Source organism: Excalfactoria chinensis, chromosome 10 (genome assembly GCF_039878825.1).
Source record: "Excalfactoria chinensis isolate bCotChi1 chromosome 10, bCotChi1.hap2, whole genome shotgun sequence".
NCBI classification, from domain to species: Eukaryota; Metazoa; Chordata; class Aves; order Galliformes; family Phasianidae; genus Excalfactoria; species Excalfactoria chinensis.
Genome location: NC_092834.1, coordinates 13,588,734 through 13,610,719, shown reverse-complemented (window position 1 = coordinate 13,610,719; position 21,986 = coordinate 13,588,734). Strand labels below are relative to the sequence as shown.

At 38.8% G+C, this 21,986-nt stretch overlaps 1 protein-coding gene across 1 annotated transcript; it reads left to right on the top strand.

Annotated features, from left to right (window-relative positions):
* Window positions 1–6,419: 6,419 nt before the first annotated feature.
* Window positions 6,420–21,748, top strand: TARS3 (threonyl-tRNA synthetase 3). The gene is made up of 19 exons (XM_072345613.1): window positions 6,420–6,725; window positions 7,209–7,283; window positions 8,057–8,247; window positions 8,840–8,963; window positions 10,118–10,245; window positions 10,828–10,945; window positions 11,509–11,573; window positions 12,248–12,326; window positions 13,435–13,581; window positions 14,612–14,710; window positions 15,011–15,177; window positions 15,663–15,825; window positions 16,638–16,775; window positions 17,257–17,334; window positions 17,770–17,870; window positions 18,983–19,087; window positions 19,808–19,880; window positions 20,544–20,658; window positions 20,766–21,748. Exons 1-19 carry the CDS (start codon window positions 6,489–6,491, stop codon window positions 20,912–20,914), a joined length of 2,352 nt encoding a protein of 783 aa, XP_072201714.1. The 5' UTR covers window positions 6,420–6,488; the 3' UTR covers window positions 20,915–21,748.
* The last annotated feature ends 238 nt before the right edge of the window (window positions 21,749–21,986 follow it).

The following is a 21,986-nucleotide window of genomic DNA, read 5'->3' as shown; positions in this document are numbered from 1 at the left end:
ACTGCAAACATCCTAGAAGACAAGTGAATGTTTACAGAGAAAAAAAAAAAAAAAGAACTTACTGGGGATTCATCAGTGGGTGGTATAGAGTAGCCCACGCTGTACAGTTTTGGCCCATGATATATAGCATTGTTTGGCTTTTTATATTCTTCTACCATTCTGTGTTTCTCTGCTACTCAAGATGAACTTATTTCTTCCTACTACAATATTTTTCCATCAGTTCACAGTTGTGAATTTTCACAGTATCTCCACAAGGTAGAGTAACCCAGTCTGTAGCTGAAACTGAACAAAACTAAGCTAGACCTGCAAAGGAATGAAGGCTTTTAAGTTTACCTTTTATATGCTACTGACACATCAGGACAGAACTACAGCTTTTAACTACTTTTTAAGCATTCTCCTCTGTATGCAAGTTTCTGCCCATGCTATATACAGATTTTTTTCACAGCTAATGAGTGATTGAGAGCTGTAGTCCATTCTCAGCTAGCCTGCTCATTGAATTAAGCAAAGTGTCTCTCACATTTTAAGCAAGTTTCTTTATGAGTCAAATATATTTCTGTTTATGCACTTAGTCCTTGAACACTTAAAATTAGCAGTGTCATCAATGCACAATATCATTACACATAGTAGTAATAGGTGACCCCTGGCATTCATCAGCATCAAAAGACATCAGTTTACAAAACTGAATCATAGTTTACAATTGCCAAGTGTAATTGGATGCAAATGAAGAACTTCTTGAAAGCATCTGTGGTGTATTTCACATACACGGAAACTACGTGACAGGAAATATTGAGATCAATAAAAACATCATGATACTGATAATTTTAACCTGTATTTGTTGAATGATTGATTCAGATGCTCCTCAGCAGAAGGGGTTCCTTCTTGGTCACTCATCTCCCAGGTTTCATGCAGCTCCATCTCTGATACAGCCCTCAGCTTTGTTTGCTCTGTTAATGCTGGGAAATGTCTGTGCATACAGTCTGGATAACAACAAAGAAATAAAATAGTTGATACATAGTTCAAAAACCAACCTACTCTTTGATGTGATGCAACCCATGGTGCCACATTTGAACATATGACTGTTTTATGTAAACATAAATTCTTTTGACCTTCTATAGATAACATTGTTTCCATATTTCCATTTCAAATAGCCTTAAGTGGTACTGGCCAGACTAAACCTGTGGGCATTTTGCAAATGAATTTGAAATTATTACTCCGCATACACCCTTGCTCCACCAATGGAGAACTGGTTTCCTACTGTATCAAATGGACAAATAGTAACGAAATATTTTTTCTTGTGGAATCACTAGGAGTTGTGCTTTATATTACTGTGAGGATTTTACAAGAGAAGAGTAGAATGTTCAAGTCAAGAGTGTTTTAAAGAACAAATCCTGCTGTAACACCTCTTACATGGCTGTGGGTGAAATTCTTTGAAATAATGAGGCAAAAGAGTTCCAAGTGGTGTTAAATCAACTGTGTTGAAGTGGCAGCACATCACTCACTGGTCACATTTCACTAGTACAGTTTGCAGTTTTTGCATGGATCTACATTAGTCTGAGTGACCTCTTGGAACCATGCCACATTTCCACCACCTATCAGATGGTTCTTTCTGTAGGGCATGAAGACAATGGAAACATTAAAATACCCATATCTGCCAACACGGCCAGGTCCAGAAAACAGAAACTGGCCTCTGCTGTGCATGCAGTTGATCGATAGCATGGATTGATTCTACTTGGTGTGCTCAGTCAGCCTGCAATAAAGAGCCTCTTTAACAAGTACAGTGGGCAGGATGGCACGCAAGTGCTATGCCTGCTGTGATGCTGAAGCCATTTACCGCAGGCACAGCAAACCTCTGACCACGCGTCTGAATCGGGCAGTATTCCTTCCATTTTGAATCCTTTGTCTTATAATCAGCTCTTACAGGGTACTGAAGAAAATTATTTTACTGGAAATAATAAACAACGTTCTTTCTCATCATACCTTTCTCTGTACCTCAGAACAGGATTTATCAGAATCCATCTAGAAAAATTCACAATGTACAAAAAACTGCAATTTAATTGAATCTGCAATATATGTTTGTGAATTAAAGCCTATTATGTGCATGACTTACTGTGAACATAGCACGTGTTTTTCTTTGCCCGTTATCTTGTAGATTATTAGCAATAACAGATTCTAAAATGGGCTTTGCATATTTGATGTATGCTAGGGGGGAGGGGAAGGAGGAACAAGAGTAATAGTGAATGAGCTAAGGCAGCCCGAGGCATTTTTCTGCCTGCACAAGGCACAGACAGACAGCATGGATTGGGGACGCTGTTCCAACAGTATCCTTTACTCTTTTAGAAATGTGCAGCACTGGCTTTCTTATTTTTCCTCCATATCTGCTATGATGTTGTCAGGGAGACAGAGTCCTTGAGTTGCACTCAGCTGCAGAGGGTGCAAATCTACCCTCCAGATTAGCGCTTGTCCCCAAGCCTTGTACTCCCATGAAGATGTAAGGCTGTTCTGTGACATGCTTCTGTATCAAATGGTTAGGTGGAGTAAAAGAAAATTTTCTCTGCACTGTCCTTGCAGATAATTCAGAGGAAACCGAAAAACTGAGTCGAAAATAAATATTCTCAAAGGCTTGGGTTTATAACATATTAATAACTCATTGTGTTTAGGTTTGTGTTGTACTTTTTCAAAAGACTGATGATGTGAAAAGACCTTAAGCAGCCTTTTCAAAACTGGTAGTTCTCCATGTAAAGCATTCTATTCTAAATGTTTTAAAATGCACAAGAGCACTTGAGAAATCCACCATACTGTCATTTTCCTGGGACTGCCATAAAACTGTACGTAAATTGGTCTTGAAAAGATACACTGTATGGACATCTGTTCACAAGTAAATTATGGTAAAATGTCTGTTGCCTTCTGAAATAATTGGATCTCTAACTGCCAAGTTAAAACTATCAGGTTTTCAAGAGACAACACAGACTGTAGCTATTTTAAAGGTCAACATGATTTTAGACTTTAATTTTTCTTATTTATTTTATCAAAATCCCTATGATATTCAGTCCTACAGTTTTTCTTTATGAAGAACCGTAACACTTAGGTGTTCAAATCTGTTACCAAATATTGTAAAATACAATATTTTAATTACAATATTTTAATTACATGCTAAAAGGACATTCTATACACAAGCCTTGAACATAACTCTGCAATCTTTAGTGAGAAAACTCAGCCTTGAAAGACTCAAATTTGGAATAAAATAGACACGAAAATGGAAAAATAGGTCACTAGGATATAATTGTGAATACCGCATTTTTTTCACATTATCACTGCTAACATTTAGTCAACATTGTTTCTTAAATACTATGAATGCTTCCAAAGAGCATTCTGATTAATTTCAATTGTTCTGTTGATATTTGTATACCAACAATATTTAGTAATGCAACCCTTTTCAGCAGTTGTTTGTTGATAGGTATAATAAATAATACAACTCACAAGGAAAACGTGGAGGAGATCACACACAAATACTATCAGTCTATTTTTAAATATCGTAGAAAAGGAAAAGAGACTGAAACAACAGTGTTACATTTCTGAGCTAAGCCTTGTCAGTATTACTTAGGAATCCTTTTCCTTATCCCGACTGTTATTTGTTATTAGCAGCAACGTTAAAATACAGTAATTTGCTAACAGTTTAAATATTCAACAACAGTGCTCAAGACGACATATATTTGTTTAATACATTTTCCTTCTCATGATTTTCTCTTTTATACAAACCATACAGAGAAGAAATACTCTCCCTTGTTTAGTGCAAGGGAGAAAGTAAACACTAATTATAGCAAGTAACTATTAGTGTCAAAGGATTCCAAGACATTACCAATATACACTTAAGCATTTCAGAGCAGACAGTGACCTTACCTTCATAGCCAAGGAGAAAACATGTCAGCAAGTTAGGGCAGACCTCCTCCAAAATGGAACAAAAAGCAGAGAAAGCACTTGGGCCTTTTAATGATAGTTTATCTAAAAAATATTCAGTTCTCTTCTCGTAGCTTTCCCGGGACCAAATGTCTTTGTATTCCTCCAAGGAAAAGACTCTCTTGTAAACCAAATATGACAGCACTTTGTTCACATCCAGCTCTTCCAGTATTTTCTCTCTCTGATTGCTTGGGATTTCAGAAAGCCACTTATTCCTATTTTCATTTTCTCTTTTGGTATATTTTGCACAGTTATAAAACCAAGATTTGCCTATTCTTCCAAACATGTTGGTATATAAATACAAAATTCTGCCTCTGTATTTACTGTGCAGTCTTCAGTATGCAAAGTAAACATAATGTGGATGGATAGAATGCAAATACATACTGCCGACTGTAATTATTGTAATTCTAATGGAAGAAAGAAGGCCTACATAGAAATTATAAAGAAATCTAGCTCAGTGCCTGCAGCCTCCTAAGAGGATTACATTACACTAATTAGCCCTTTACAACTGTTAACGGCTTCTGAACCGTAATGATGAGACTGAGAATTGCTTATTTAACTGTTACTTTGTAATTCTGTAACTGATCTTCAAAGATATCCCTTTGCAAAATGTAATTCGTTCGAGAAGACAGCTGATCAAATAGAAATAATCTATACAAGCTGCTACATGACAGTGTCTTCTGTACACTTTAATTTGGTATTCCTCAGAGGTTATAATAACTGTGTAAGTGCTCCTCTTATCACTCTTTCATAAAATATTAAATTTATAGTGTGATAGAATTAGACGTTTAAAAAGCATGTTTCTGGGAATATATTGCAAACCTTTACGTGAAAGGGAAAAAAGAAATACATTACAAAATGGCTGTTTTAGTTGTTAAAATCAATATGTCACAGAGAAAACATCCACTTTTTAATGTTTGTATCTCTAAATTGTGCCCAGGCAAAACAAAACACAGTTGAAGCATCTGTTTTGTGAACCAGGTTTAACATGAAGATTACTGCGATCCTGATGGAGGTGTTCTGCCACTGATAATCATTCATTGAGGATCACATCTTACATAACCTTCCTTACGCAAATGCTGCTTAATACATGGGCTTTTTGTTCTTGTTTTCATAGTTTCTGTCAACACGAATTCCCCGTCTGGAAAAGCTATGAGCATTTCCCGCCTCCTCCTCCCATTTCTCAGTCTGGTTTTTCTGCTTCCATTACTTCCAACTGATAACATGTCCATGTCCTCACTTGTGCGGCTCTTACCTGCAGAATTTCTTAGGGTCTCTTTACCTATCGTGCAGCAAACAAAAACACTTCCCAGTCTTCCAGGAAAATAAGCTTTATAATGCTTTCTGATTTCCTAAGTAGCAGCCATCGCATCTTCCTGTTAGGCTGATTCTGCTTCTGAAGTTTCAGGTGTTTATCAGTTATCACTGAAGTTGACCACTGACCATTTCATCATTTAGGATTTGCATTATGCGTGCCACCAGACAGTGAACCAGTCAGGTTTCATGCAACTGTTCAGAAGCAACGCCTGTCACCTTGTGGTTGGCTGCAGATATAACAAGCCTCGAATGTGACCTCAGCTGGAGTAAGGAGTGAAATTACATGTTATTTTGCCATGGTCCCCTTATGGAACGTGGTGGCTTATTGACCATAGCGATGAAATTGTCACTGCTTCTGTAATCCTTGCAAATCTATTCCAGTAGAACTGCTTATGCATTGCACAGTGTTGCACACCACATGGCAGGTGACCCTTGGGGAGAAGAAAGGTGGTGAAAGGTACCAGTGATCTGACTTGTACCCAGGTAACATGGCTAACCAAGGGTAGTGCACAGGAGGCAGAGAAAGTGGTCAGCCTATCTGGAAGGCCTGGAATATATTTGAGGCAACCACAAAACCCTGAACTCCTAAAACCGCCTTTGATTTTTGAACCTCCATAAGGGTAGTACAAATACTGCTCACCCATTTTCTTTGTATTCTCAATCAAAACTCATGCTATTTTTGTATCCCATTTGTTGGTCTCAGTAGTTCTTCTAATATAAATACTGTGATATCTAAGTAGGTAAAAGATTTTGATGAAATCTGTAATTCCGGGTACATAGGAACTGATTAATCAGCCTTCTCAGCCACTACAGCTTCTGCTAAGCTTTTCTGTTACCTATCAGTATCATAAGAAGCGCACCAAACTGTGGGCACATCCCACAATTGATTCTGTGATTCAATGATTCCTCGGTGCGGAAGTTCTGCAATTTGTCTAAAGATGCTCTTTAGTTCCACTGCCCAATCAGCACCTCCCCAGCCGACAGCGGCGCTCAGGCGGTACGAGGCACAGCGCCACCGGAGCAGCCCACCCGTAAAGCGGCCTTAGCGGGGCAGGCTCCCCCGTCAACGCACGCCACGTATCCGGACCGGGCCCGCCGGGCAGCCCGGAAGGCTCAGCCGCGTCGCGGGCGGCTCCGTATCCGCGCGGGCAGGCGGGGCGGGGCCGCGTCCCGGCGCAGAGGGCGGAGGCAGCAGCCGGGCTGCCCGCCGGGAGAAGATGGCGGCTGCCGAGGCGGTGGAGTGCCGCGTGTCGCGGCAGGAGCAGGAGCTGCGCTGGCTGGCGGCGGAGGTCGGCCGCCTGAAGGAGCGGGACGGGCCGCGCTGTGCCGAGGGCTGCAGCCCCGAGCTGCAGCGGCTGAGGGCCGAGAACGAGAAGCTGCGCTACCGCCTCCTGCATCTGCGCCGCAGCCTGGAGGCCGAGTTGGCCCGGGCGGAGCCCCGAGCCGGCAGCGAGGTATCGGTGCTCGGGGCGCGGCGGGATGGCCGGGCCTGCCGGGGGAAGGGGCTCCTGGGCGGGGCGGCCTGCGAGCGGACACCCGGCCCGGGTCACGGCCGTGCCCGTGGGCACGGAGCGGTGCTGCTCCTCACCGTGCGAGCGGTCCGTAAGCACAGAATTACTGTATCATGTCACCGAAGCCTGTTTCTATTGCTGACCGGGCCTTGTAAACGCCTCAGGATCTTGGCGGTAGTGACTGAAACAACGTTGAGAAAGTAATGTTGGGAAGGCTGGTCAGCAGCCTTGCAGTGCTTGCTGACTGTCAGATGCTGTGGCCCAGTTCTTGCTTTAGGTGACTTGTGTGTGTACGAAGGAATGTCTTTGTGTGAGCTGACTGCCTTTTTAGCCCAGGACCGGGCTGGCCGGTTTTGGTGTGTTCGGTGGCTGCTTGGGAAAGCCTCAAAAGCAGAGTGTTGTACTTCATGTTCTCACTGTTTTCAGGAAGCCTCCACAGCAAAGCCTGCTGTTGCGGTGGAGCAGAAGGAAAAGGAGGTCGTCAGTGGACACAAGAGTGAAGTAAGTGGATTTAATACCGTGTAATTAAAAGAGGAATGGTTTTGTTTGATATTCCATTCAGGAGAGATACTGAAATCTGAAGTACCTCTCATATTCTGAAATCTCAGATTTGGGAAGAAGGCTTCCTATAATGTACGTACTGACAAAATGTATCATCAGAGACTTTCAACATGCACGTGGAATTCTTACACATTTACAGTGCTCTACTTTCTATATGATGGTTGTATGTGGGCTTTGGGGAAATAAGGGTCAGAATACAGTGGATGCTAAAGAGAGAGGTGTTTCATGAATAGCTAATGCACACTGTGAAGGAGAATGTTGACAGCAGTGGCTGTTGTTTGATCATAATTTGTTTCCTGCTGAACTAAAGGAAACCTTCCCCAGACTATTTTCAGTTACTTGAATCTGGTTCTTTGAAAGGACCAGCAGAAGTGAGCTCTTGTTGGAGTGATCCAAACTTCTCTGGGATGTCAACCAAATGCAGAATGGGGCAGAAGTATGGGCTGCTTTCTGAGGACAGAGACATAAAGTCATTTAGATCCAGATGGATGAGGGTGCATTGGAATATTGGAAAGCCACTATAAGATAGTCAGCAGTTTGAACTGGGCTATTGTTTACAAATGCTTTACTCCACGTTAGTGTAAGTTCTACTATATTGAAATCTAGTCTCAGTTGTAACCTCTAGGGATGTATCAGCACTGTGAACCTCTTCCTTCCATTTCTTTTGCAAATAATTTTTGGCTAACATGTATTATTTCACTTCCTTGTCACAGTTAAAGTGTGAGCCAAGTTTCATAGAAGACAGACTGAAGCTTTACGAAACACTGAAGAAAGAACATGATGCTTTGCTAGCTTACAGAGCAGCCAATGAGGCAAAACCTATCAAAATTACACTGACAGATGGAAAAATAGCTGATGGGGAGTCTTGGAAAACCACACCCTATCAACTGGCTGTAGGAATCAGGTAACTTGCAGACTGAAGGAATTGTATTTTTGGGGTGATAAATCTGTTACTGTTATTTGCCTCTTACCTTGTCTAAAACGTGTGTGTCATAGTTGGTGAATGGTGACTCCTGAGTTTCTTTACTTGAAAAGCATTGTTGAAGCCTCTGCTGAATGCCAAGGCAGTAGCAGGGATGTGCATTACCATTATGGGTGATGCTTGAGGCTGTGTGCTGAGATCATTGTGCTTTCTTCCTATTAAAAAATGTGACAATTAGTCGGACTGTTAAGAACTAAGAGACATAAAGGTTTGTGAGTTACTGGCTGATCATGTAAACTTATTATGTGCAGATCCCTAATACTGGAAGTTGAATGAACTCTGAAGTCCTCAGAAGTCTGTGCTTTGAAAGTAGGAAAAAAAAAAAAACACACACCAAAAAACACAGAGCCCCCCTTCCCCCCCAAAAAAAAGAAAAAAACAGTGAAGAACACGCAAAACATAAAGACTAAATGTCTTTAGGTGCTGTAAGATGTGAGTGGGGTCATCAGGTATAGAAACCCAACCACTTTTGCAAATTTGAACCTAAATGTTTTGGTCTCTTTGTATCTTTTAGTCAAGGGTTGGCTTCAAATGCAGTCATAGCCAAAGTGAATGGTGAACTGTGGGACCTGGATCGTCCGTTGGAGGGAGATTGTGCTCTGGAGCTGCTTACATTTGATAACGAAGAAGCACAAGCTGTAAATAAATCTGTTTTTTTACTTGATGAAAAGAATTGATGTCACTGAATTGATTGTAGCTTTGTGCTTTTTAAATGTTGTATTTAAAAAAAAAAAAAATCCAAAAAACAGTTCAATTAATTTTTATCATTATTTGACAAGATGTTTAGATATTATGTAACTACTGTATAGGTGAAATAATTCTTACTGTTCTTTCCTTTCCTTTTGCACATAAACAGGTAATTTCTCATATGAGATTCAGATTTTGTGTGCAGCGTCTTGATTTGTGTACTTAGTTGAAGTTGTTTGTGTAAGTTGTGTGACTTATGGTGTGTTCAAAGGATGTGTCTACAGATCTGACACTGAAGGAAGCAGTGAGATTGCCTTAGAATTCTCTAGAAATTACGTAATATCAAATTTGAGTCATAAACAAAATATATATATCTGTGTATTGATGCTACTTGTTAGAAACAGGTAAGCACGTCTTGGTCACTTAAGCTATGAATATAGTTAGTGACATGCCCAGGAATTTTTTGTGGCATTAGGATTCTAGGCCATGTTTATGCATTGGACTGAGACTTCATTTTGTCCAATTCACAGGGTTAAGTTTGTTCAAGGCATTTCACAGGCCTTTTGGGCTATTAAGTATTAGTAGGGGCTTAGAAGATAGGTGGGTATTTATCTATGGAGTTGTTGACTCCCAAACTGGTGTTACACATAGCGTGGTTTACAATCTTGCTGTGAGTGTACTATGTGGGAACAACAGCAACTTGTCTGTATTGCTTTGCATGTAGTTAAAGCTGCGTAGGCTTCAAACTGACTGGAAACTGACTTGCTAATAAATGAACAGAATATGACTATTACGATGACCAAGTTCTGCAGAGGTATAATTATATTTCAGACTAAAGTAAGATGAGGCTTTAATGCTATGGCTGCCAGTGTATTGTCAAAGAAGCAGTTATCACATTAAAAATCAAATAATAAATATTTGTCATGGTTAAAAATGTCAGCAAAAAAAAAAAAAAAAAAAAAAAGGTATCATTCACACGGAGTTTAAAAAGCAATGACTGATTTATCAGTTTCTCATCTTCAGCCTTAACATGTTTTGTGTGTTTTTTTATTTTCAATTCTGTAACAATGATGATCCCACAACTTGCTCTTCTGACTTCTTGCAGGTTTACTGGCATTCGAGTGCTCATATTCTTGGAGAGGCCATGGAAGGATACTATGGAGGCTGCTTGTGCTATGGACCACCAATTGAGAATGGATTTTCTCCTTATTATGACATGTACATTGAGGACAGGTAAATATTCAGTAAGAGCTTTAGCACTTGTTTCTAAAGTGCAACACCATAGTATTTTACTCCATAATGTTTCTGTATGTTAAAAGTAAAGTCATGCATCTCTAATATTGTCTAAATCTGAGAAGTTGTCCGTCTTTTAGTGGAGATGTATGGAAGGAGTGTTTGTCTAAATACTTAAATTCAAGAACAGTGTTCAGGCAGCTGCTCAGGACTTGGGATTTTTGAATGATTTGTGGGGGGGAAAAAAACATGGGGTGGTTTGGTAAAACTTCCTGAAATTCCTGGGACATGGAAGAGGAAGTTTCCTCGAAGAATCACACATGGGATGTGTGTGGGATTTGGCCAAATGTACTTGGAGCTAATAGTCTTCCGGACACTTGAACAAAGTGAAGACTGTTACCTGGGTAAATTTGAATGGGATTGTTTGGAGTGATACTGTTTGTGTTTCAGAGCTTTGTTGCTTTCTGTGGTGACAAATCACATGTCCTGTGGTTTTCAAAGTAGACCGCTGTAATGTGATTACTTAAATAATGTATCAGAATAATTGATTCGAGTTTCTTTTGTCCTTGTCTGTTTGTTTAGAGGTGTATCTAGTACTGAATTTCCAGCACTAGAGAACCGCTGTAAAAATATCATAAAAGAGAAGCAGCCTTTTGAAAGGCTGGAAGTCAAGAAGGAAATCCTGTTAGACATGTTTAAGGTACGTCTTTGAAGTGCCAGTGATTCTGGTATGATGATGTTTTAAAATGTAATTTCTATAAAATACTACCTATAGCATCAGAATTGTAGCTATCTAATAATAATAAAAAAGAACTGCAGCATTCTGTCTCTCTTCTCCGTATCCCTTACAGGTATTCAGGTATTTTTCAAGCAATAAAAAAAACAATTTCTTGTTGCACAAGTTCAAGTGAGATTGGTGCTTAAATGGCACACGTTCATTCATGTTAACTATATGGTGAATATTAACAGTCTCACTGTGCTATGTTGTAATTGCCTCTTGGAAGTCCTTTGAGGTTTTCAGATAGTAATCCCCATGTTTAACACTTTGTCAGGATAATCAATAGACTTTGTCTATTACCCCTTTTGTTTTATAACCCTTCTGGAAAGCTGTTGAATGTTTACATTGTATATGTGACCATCTGACTTGCTAGTTGTGAGTCTTTTACTGATGCACATGTATTAATGTATTAATACATTGTTTTGGAATAGAATGTTAGTAGTTGTTGCAATGGTGTTCCTGTGTTCTCATGTTTCCTCACGCAGTATAACAAATTTAAGTGCCGTATCCTTAATGAGAAGGTGAACACACCAACTACCACAGTTTACAGGTAAAATAAATTAAAAGGTGTTACAAAACACATATACTGTTAAATGTATTTCATTTTATTTGAGAGGATAATATTTTTGGTTTTATTTCTGAATACTTGTATAATCAGGAATTAGACTTTCAATTAGTAATATTAATTTATGTAAAACCAGATATTTCCTTTCTCTGTTAGGACGGGTCAGATCTCCATTGGTGGACAAATGACAGATCTTTTCAGTCTTTGCCTCTTCAATGAAAAGATTAAAGTAAATTACCACCGATGCAGTTGAATGACTGAATAATGGATAAAACTAACTTCTAGCTTAGTGTGTGTGGAGAATCCTGTAAAACTTATTAGTAAGAAAATGGGAAAAACAATTTTTGTTTGATGTATACAGTTTGAAATTTCCTGAGCAATTTTAAATGAATTTACATATGGAAATATATGAGTTGCTGTGTGTGATACAGTGGTTTTGGTAATGCATCAAATGTGATGAGTGTTGACCAAGTGAATATCTTTAAGTACCAGATGAAGTTAGATTTAAGATGTATGGGATTTGCTGAGTATTACATACATAGATACTTATTAATTATTTGAGCATATAAAGCAGTACCCTGTATGTCATTAGTTACTGTATTTTAAAATACAAAACTGGACTGTTTTGGAATAAACACTTTAATTCTTTTGGTGTTCAGATGTGGTCCGCTGATAGATCTCTGCAGGGGCCCACATGTGAGACACACTGGAAAAATTAAGGCCCTTAAAATATTTAAGGTAAGTTTAAATAAGCCACATTTTAAAACTTAACTACCATAAGCTGGTCAGTTGATTTATTTCTTTATCTGTTTTTCCTGAAGTGATGAGGTCCACTGTATTGATTTCTTTGCTTACTCTAAAAAATAGCCCCTTATTTATTTCCCCTTTCTCATCAAACAAGTAGAACTACTGACTTTCCTCCTTCCTTCATTTCCACGGCTCACTCATTGTTGACTAGCACAGCACTCTTCAGTGGAAACCAATAGCATCTTTTTGCTTTTCTTAATGAGAGTGTTAGTCCAGTTGAACTATATGACTATAATGAAAAGCAAAGCAAACGCACTCAGGGTAGTGGTGTGGAACTAGCTATCCCATGTACAGTAGAGAAGTTAATGTGGCTAAGCTGATGTGCTGGTATCTTCAGCAGCATTGCACTGTGTAGTGCAGATGTTCTAGTCTGGCTTTGTACTAGCTGTCACATCTTTGTGCTATTCTGTACATGCCTTATGCATGTTCCATCCCTTCTGTGGTAAATGAGCATCCATGATGCAAATTGGGTCAGAAAATAGTGTTAGGTGGGGGTCTTTAAGGCATAGCAGGTAAAGTGGGCAGTGGCAGGTCTGTAAAGGTTGCTCTTTGCAAACGGCATTGCTGATAAGAATGATGCAGTTTAAATTACTTGCAGATGCTAATTCTGATGTTGTTGTCAGACTGACCCCATTGGAACATTAATTATACTCTGCTTCTGCTTCCTGACTGAGGTCTATGGGACTTTTTAGTTACAACAAATACAAGTGTTTATTTTTTTGCATTGTTTTGAACTTAAATGAATACTGTTGGTTTTTTGTTTTTTTCAGAAGATACACTGTGAGGTAACACATGGTTTGAGTTAAAATAGGGAATTTAAGTAAAGTAAATATGACTTCACCAGTGACTGTTGTTTATAGCTTCTGCATTAGGCTTGCTGACTAAAAGGCAGTGCAAGTATCTGTAATATAAATAAATGCTGGATGACTGCATGTAATTCTTTTACCAAGTTAAAGGCCATAACATTCAAATGCATTAACGTCTATTCTTGCTGAGAGTATAACAATACTTATCCTCAGTTATGGGTTTTGTGCACCAGAATTCCTCTACGTACTGGGAAGGAAAAGCTGACATGGAAACTCTGCAACGAATCTATGGAATATCCTTCCCTGATAATAAAATGATGAAGGAATGGGAAAAATTCCAGGAAGAAGCTAGAAACCGGGATCATAGGAAAATCGGAAAGGTGTGCTCTTCTGTGGTCTGTTTCTCTTTCATGCTACTGTAATAGAATTCATTCTCTTCCTTTTTATTTTTTACCCTGTCTTCTTTTTAGGATTATTCGAATGGGAACCTGTTCTGTGAATTTATCTTACAGTGTACTTTATCTTGCAAATTTTCATTTATGCAAATTTGGCTTATCAGTTGCTTACAAATACTGAATTAACATTGGGAATAAGTTGGGAGTTAGCCCCTGGTTGTTTTAACACACACAATGGGCAATACAGTCGAAAGCAGAGAGATATACATTGAAACACTGAAGTGTTAAATGACTGTTAGCATCAGTAGCCAGCAGGATGCCAGTGTGAACCTCTTGTTACTTGTTGGTAGGTACCAAAAAACAAATATGGGCTGCCTTCATAAGCAGTAATGAACAGCTGGGGGTAACTCAGAAGAAGGAGAGTCAATGAGAAACTTAGAGAAAACTGACAAAGGAGTTCTTGTTTGTTTCAATTAACTCAGCAAGGCTTGAACATTTATGTAGTAATTGGTGATTACTTACTTGCATTTTCAAAACCAAATTGTCTACTGTCAAAAAAATTTACCTTTTATCTATGTGTCTAGTATCTAATAAATGTAAGAGGGTAAGGTTCTCTTAAGATGTACCGGAGCCATGTGTCTGAGTTTGTATTTGAGGTAATTCTGATGAAGAATGACCAGCTCATGAACTTAAGCTGCCAGCCCTCAGATCTCATGGGTGTTCGTGTAATTGCATTGGTTACTAATGATAAGATTACTTAAGGCTTCAAGATTTTGAGGAAATGTCCATTTAAGTAGCCACCAAGTCAAGTGGGCTACCAATGCTACTATGGACTTCTAAGAACTGGAGATAAATTAACATCTGTTGCTGAGAAATGGTTAACTTTTAGAAATCATCTAGCTACTGGGCTCTTCATTTTTGTGGAGTCTCGGTGTGTGAAATTGTCGTTTTCTGCAGGGATATATAGAGATATATCTGGAATTATGCTACAGAATTCTCTTTTAAATTTACATAGGAGCAAGAACTCTTCTTCTTTCATGACTTGAGTCCTGGAAGCTGCTTTTTTCTCCCTAGAGGTGCCTTTCTTTATAATACACTCACAGATTTCATACGAGTGAGTATAGACTTAATACCTTTTGTTGATCTTAAGTGGCATGCTATTCATAGCACTGAGCTGTTCTCAGGGGGGAGAGGTGGGTCTATGTATGTAAACATATGCCAGTTTCACCAAGGTTATACAGATTTAGCCTTTTTCAAAGTGGGACAGATGAAAGTATTATTAACTGACGTATGTTTCACAGTTACAGCCCAGTAAACTGCCATAGTAAGAAAACAGTTTAAAAAAAGAGTAAGAAAATCAGGATATTGCTTGTAGAAAATTGTATCATCTTTAAATGTTTGATTTGTTCTACAGGAGGAGTATCACAGGCGTAACTTTACTGAAGTTGCATCTCCAAACATCTTCAACAGTAAACTCTGGGAAACTTCTGGGCACTGGCAGCACTACAGTGAAAATATGTTCTCTTTTGAAATAGAGAAGGAAACTTTTGCACTTAAACCGATGAACTGTCCAGGACATTGGTTTGTACATTCAACTGAAAGCCTTCTTACTTCACTGTTTTTGTCCCTGTGAGGCTGAGGAGCAATAAATGTAGTGTCAGTACAGGTTATCATCTACATGTGCGGTAGACTACTGAGCAACTGGGGTGTCTACAGCAGCAGACCAAGTAAAACACTTGTAGGTCTAGACTAAGTAGCTAGATTTATGTGTATCAATATTACCTGCACCAGTAGCAAATGTAAGTAGTGTTGGTGAGACTGAGGCTTCAGATACAGTGTATCAACATTTCTGATTGTTGTTCTTAGGTTGTTTTTTTCTACGTGGTCTCTATGAAGGCTTTTTGAGTGCCTTGTGCTCTCCATTTGCCTGCCTTTTACGGCATGAACAGTCTGAACGAAAAAATGCTTAACAGTGAAATCACCATCTATATTAACTGCTAGTTTATGTACTGTCTTAAGTCTTCTGTAAGAAGGATAAAAGCAAGGTTCCTTCATGTTCCTTTTAGCTTGATGTTTGCCCATCGTCCACGATCCTGGAGGGAAATGCCTCTAAGACTTGCAGATTTTGGAGTTCTTCACCGAAATGAACTCTCTGGCACTTTAAGTGGCTTGACTCGCGTAAGGCGCTTCCAACAAGATGATGCTCACATCTTCTGTACAATAGAACAGGTAAAACAAGGATAAAAAGATAACCAAAAAAGAGAATCCTCACCAACTCAAACTCACATTAAAAAAGTAAAACTCCTAGAAGTATTGTCACTCTGTTTTTCTATTGCTTTTTGCATTATGCTGCTTTCAGTGTTTTCCTTCTTAGATGTAGGAATTTTCTATTTAATGATCTGATGCTTCATATTTCTTATTTGTAGAAGCACTCATCAGTAGCCTTTTGAAGTTATTTTGTTAGAAGTCTCTCAAATAGCAGTGCTGTAATTTGCTTTCTTTTTTTTTCTTTGGAGTTAAATGCTTATATATAAAGAATAAAACTATGTTTGAGGAACATTATTGAAATGAATTACAGAACAGGATCTTTTTATTGGAGTTTTCCCTTGAGTCAGATAGATATATCAGGCAAGTAAATTACAAAAGGCAAGATATTTTTTCTTCCTTCATTCCCACCACCCTGAAAGAAAAGGTCTGTTGATCGTGTTTTACTTACCGTACAAATACTGAATGAGTACTTAATTCTCTCAGGCCCCAGATTGTAGTGGAGGATTGTGAGTAAGTAGACACACTCTTGTCAAGTCTGACTTGTGCAATTCATCAGTTCATCTCCAGAAGCCAGGGCATAGCACCACTTTTTTTTTTCCCCTTGCTTTTTCTTCTTAGGTCTTAGGATATAATTTTCATATGTGATGTTTGTTATGTAATGGCCTCTTAACTCCTGGTTATGAAGAATTCAGCAAATCCAATTAGGTTTTATTGTAAACGAATTGTAAAAAATATTGTTTTATTTTTCAACTAATCTCTTGCTTATGTTTAAGATTGAAGAAGAAATTAAGGGCTGTCTTGATTTCTTGAAGTCAGTTTATTCCATCTTCGGCTTTACCTTCCAACTGCACCTTTCAACAAGACCCGAAAACTACCTAGGAGAATTAGAAATTTGGGATCGTGCAGAAAAGGTAACTGACATTCAATATGTATATTGAATATGTATGTATTCACGTATGTTTTCAATACTGCAAGGTTTTACGGAAGTAGATATTTAGTTTAATTGTTTCATGTTGAACGGTGACATTTGTGAAATTATGTAAATCAGCTGCTGTTATCCCGAATAGAAATGCATGTTGAAAAACTGTACAATATGTGAGGTTTCTAAATAGAATGAGGACATCTACATTGTTAGGGAGGCCCTTATCCTGAACTGGTTTTTTATTTTGTTTTTTCCCCTCAGATTAATCAGAAAATGCTCACAGGGAACTGCTTTTATTTTAAAGAATATAATAAGTGACTGAATGTTTGAATGATAGTCATCCAGCATGTTGAGTTGTTTAGTATTTCTGAGAATAACGTTTGTACTTTGACAGCAATGAAAAGCTCTCATACACCTGTAAAGGTTGTGGGGTTTTGTTGTTGATATTTCTCTTTCTGTTTCATGATTAGCAACTTCAAAACAGCTTGGATAACTTTGGAGTACAGTGGACACTGAATCCAGGAGATGGGGCATTTTATGGTCCTAAGGTTGGTGAATCAGTATTTTAATACAACTTTGGAATGGACAGCAATGTAGGCAACCTGTATCGGGTTACTGTGTAATCTTTCTTTGGAGAAGAGAAGGCTCTGGGAAGATCTCATTGTGACCTTCCAGTACTTGAAGGGAGTGTATAAACAGGAAGGGGTATGACTGTTTACAAGGGTAGATAGTGATAGGACAAGAGGGAATGGTTTTAAACTGAGATGGGACGTTTAGGTTAGATATTAGGAGGAGGTTTTTCACACAGGGTGGTGATGCACTGGAACAGGTTGCCAAGGAGGCTGTGGATGCCCCATCCCTGGAGTCACTCAAGGCCAGGCTGGATGTGGCTCTGGGCACATAGCGGAGGGGGGGGGGCTGAAACTGGATGATCATTGTGGTCCTTTTCAGCCCAGGCCATTCTATGATTTTATGATTCACAGATTGATATTAAAATCAAAGATGCTCTTGGCAGATACCATCAGTGTGCTACTATCCAACTTGACTTCCAGCTACCCATTCGATTTAATCTTACTTATGTTGGGTGAGTGACTAAACTACTGATCTTCCTCTTCTAACTAGAACAAATAGAATACTTATTTACAGTTTCCATAGGCGGAGATATCTTAACTCTCTGTTGCTCACCTAACAAACTGTCAGCTTGCATCTGAGCAGCCTGCAATGGTTTATGAAGGGAAACATCTCCTGTGAGTGTAGAGCTGAGTCCCGAACATGAAGGTGTTTATTCAGTCTAACAGTAGCTCACTTTAATTGTTAATGCCATTATTTGTGGGGAAATCTGGTGACTTGTCTACTTGTCTTGAGAAAACTGGTAGGCAACTGATTATATGGCTCAGTTCTTAATTTCAGTCTAGTCATTGTGTTTTCTTTGAGGATGTAGCATTCATATTCGAACATACATTAAGGAGATGGTGTGTTTGCAGTAGGGAAATGCTTTGTTCTTTTAGTCGGATAGAATTGGGTGACCTTGAAGAACATGAAACAAATGCGAATAGGTTTTTTTAAAGAAAATGTCACTTAGACTTCCAGCTAAGAAATGAGACATTTTATCAGCTGAGTGGGTTAATTTTAGAACCATGTCTTCTGGGTTGTTCTCCTTACAGTGTTTATTTTTATATAATACAAAGGAGGTGTTGGTTATTTTTGGTTCTGCTGCATATTCTTCAGTAGACATCATAGCTCGTCAGCAGAAAATAAGGTTAGAAACAGCAGCTGGCATTTTTATTTTTTTTTTTTAATAATCAGAGGTGTGTAACTTAAAGGAAGAAGTGAATAATGAGGGCAAGTAAAATCCTGGGCAAGAAGATAAATTCAAGTCATAGTGGAAAAGAGAGGAAGGATATAAAGTATTAAAATACGGAGACATGGAGCTGTTAGCTTTGGAGCCCAATTGTAGAACATGATTTTTAAAACTTAGGAATCTGTGTCCATGTCACAGTCGTTCTGAGTTCTCAGTATTCCTTTAAAAGCACGAGTCATTCTGAAGTTGATTTTTAATAGCAAATGGCAAGATTTGCTTAGTGTGTGGGTTTTTTTTTTTTTTTTCTGCGATAAGTAAAATCAAAAGAATTGGTAGGATTGCATGGATGTGATCTGGGACAAGTGTGGTTTTGAAATTATCTTGTTCTTTTTCAGTAAGGATGGAGATGATAAGAAGAGGCCAGTGATTATTCACAGAGCTGTTTTGGGATCTGTGGAGAGAATGATAGCTATTCTAGCAGAAAATTATGGAGGAAAATGGTATGTGGCACAAATTCAGTTCTGACAAATGTTTAACAACATGGTTAGAAAATATAGGTCTTCCCTAATATCATATTAATTCCAATGCAAAATGGTTTCTGTAAGGTTTTCTCAACATCAGGCGAGATGAAAAGAAATCTAGTTTTATGGTTCCTGCTGTGTGTTCTATTAGTAGTAGCTCATGGTCAGAAATTTTATGAGATAAGAATTGCAACTGAATGTGTGTGTGCTGCATTTTACTTCTTCCATCTTACCCTAGGAATCCAGTTTTGGTACTGGAAGATGCTCAGTGTATATAAAGTAGTTACTTACACAGACATAAATTAGCCTAAATATGTGATCATTCTTTTATTTGTAAGTTGTTCATCTCAAGTTAGCTCTGAAGATATTTCTTCTTTAATAGATTGAAGGATTAAGGAAGAACAAATTCTCACCTTTAAATGCAGAGACTGCCCACTTAGTACTGTAAAGTTATGTAATAAATGAAAGCAGAAATGATGTGAAGAACTGAAATTCTATTTACATTTGTGAAATTGGTAGGTAGTGAACTGAAGGCCAAAGTTCTGCGTGTGTCATTTCATTAGATTCAGTCTGTTTGATATTTTATGTGAGTTGGAAAGTGTAAATGTAATGTTATGCAACATTCTTAGCTTACAATTCTGTGGATATGAATGAAAATGTAGAATGCTCATTTATCTTTTTTTCTTGTTGGGTTACCAGGCCATTCTGGCTGTCTCCACGGCAGGTCATGGTTGTGCCTGTGGGACCTACTTCTGAGGACTATGCACGGCAGGTGAGAGTAGAACCATATGTAGCAAACAAGCAATTTTAGTAGCTCCTTAAATACTCATCCTTGAGCGAACAGTAAATGCTTTATTAATATGGGAGACACTTTGGGGTCAAGTCATTTCTTCCATGCCCTCTAAAAATTGTGTAAGCCCAAGAAAGGGAAATATAGCTAAATATTTGGGGTTTTGTTACCATGTACAAGTGTCAGTAATAACTACAGGAAAAATGCTCTGAGCTACAAACCTTACATACTAATAAATGTTTCATTATAGAATTATCTGCTTAAAGTAGGGGTAGGCTTGGTTTCTTCCATTTCCCAGCCTATATACTCTTGGCTACACTGCATTTAGCTTAAGTTCTTTTTATCAACCTCCCACCCCCTTTTCTTCTCTCTATGGCTGAGGCATTCTGGCATTCAGCAGTGTAGCTGTCTGACAGGATCAGCAAATGTTTGATGTGGATGCTAACTTGTATTTCTTCTAACAAGGAGTTGCTAAGCATTAAGGTGCTGTCAGGCTCTTAAGGGTGTGTGCAATTTTCTTCAAATAATTTTGTTGACTTCATTAATACAGCTGTTCTTAAGAGCAAAATTGTTTACATATATGAATTATTTATTGGATGGAATCTTGTAGAAATACATGCTGTAATGTTAAACGCCTTTTTTTAGGTTTGCAGTGAGTTTTTTGAAGCAGGATTTATGTCAGATGTGGATCTAGATCAGAGCTGCACACTGAACAAGAAAATCAGAAATGCACAACTGGCTCAATATAACTTCATCTTAGGTAACTGCAGAGGCTTCCTGCGTATCGTTTAAGTCCTGATGTTGGGCATGGTTTGTCTAGGCTCACTTAATAAGGTACCTTAATCTTGTTTGTGATACATCTTGCAGTGGTTGGTGAAAAGGAGAAAGCAAATCATGCTGTCAATGTGAGAACAAGAGACAACAAAGTTCATGGAGAAATTTCAGTGTCCTCTGCAATTGAGAAACTCGAGAAATTTAAGAGTTTGCGTCTTCCAAATGCAGAAGAAGAATTCTGATGTTGCTGCTAAGGAAAAACTACAGATATTAACTGCCCAAAAATGGTGTTGCTTCCCTTCTCTACAGCAGTAATGTTCATCTGGAAGAATTTGAAGCGTGGATGTGCAAACCAAGCAAAGGTAGCAGTGTTGATTCTCCAAGAATAGCATGAGAAAATAGATATAGTGGGTGACTCCTCTGACAGTGCAGTGGGACTCCACCCTGTGCTAGTTGCAGAGCGCTTTTTTAAAGGCATCTTACACTTCTATAACGTGTCAGTTTGACTGGGTAAATAAATAGAGCTGTGCTAGCTGAAGGAGCAGAAGGCTGGGAAGTCTGCTGGCTGCTGCTGCGGCTGCTCAGCTACCTCAGTCATGTAGCAGCTGCTGAACTGACATGGCCTGGAATCCAGAGCTTGGCTCTTGGGTTTTGTTTTTTTCTAATTGAGTTGTCAAATATGAGTTCTTGGAGTGAGGGGATAGCCTGCTCCCTCATTAATTTATGCTCACAAGTGACAAATAAATGGTATCTGCTGGAAATCACATTGTAACAAGGTACTGAATGAGCCTCTGCCTCCAGTGACTGCTGCTGTAAAGGTGATCGCCAAGAATTAAGTTGATTTAACCGCCATATCTGTGTGTGGGAAGTGTTTTATTTCTGCCTGGGTTTGTTGCCGATTTGGTTCTTTGGAAACAGTCAAAACAAATCCCGCTCAATTCGTCTTTCAAAGATCTGGGTGTGTGATTTATTGCTGTGGTTGCCTGGGATGCTGAGTGCTAAAACTGTGGGTGATACAGTCTTCATTTGTTTCTGTTATAAGTGTGTCGGAATACAACTTGGTTCTACTCATCTGACTGGATTGTTTATGCTTATGAATGATTTTTAAAGCTAATGCTGCAGGGCATTTAATTAATGTTTTTGAGATGTGATTTTTAACCATCAGTATTTCTCACTGTTATGTGCTGTCAGCACCAAGAGGTTGAAATGTAAGATGCCACGAGCTGATGTGGTGACGGCGGTGCACATGGCACTGAGATAAAGCAGAAAGTGCCATTTGACACAGGCGTTATCACAAGCACGACACCAATGCTT

Coding starts and splice junctions, on each gene's coding strand:
- TARS3 (XM_072345613.1), top strand. CDS start 6,489: ATGGCGGCTGCCGAGGCGGTGGAGTGCCGCGTGTCGCGGCAGGAGCAG. Junction 16,776..17,256: donor TTTGGGATCGTGCAGAAAAG/GTAACTGACATT, acceptor TTTCATGATTAG/CAACTTCAAAACAGCTTGGA. Junction 19,881..20,543: donor CTGAGGACTATGCACGGCAG/GTGAGAGTAGAA, acceptor GCCTTTTTTTAG/GTTTGCAGTGAGTTTTTTGA.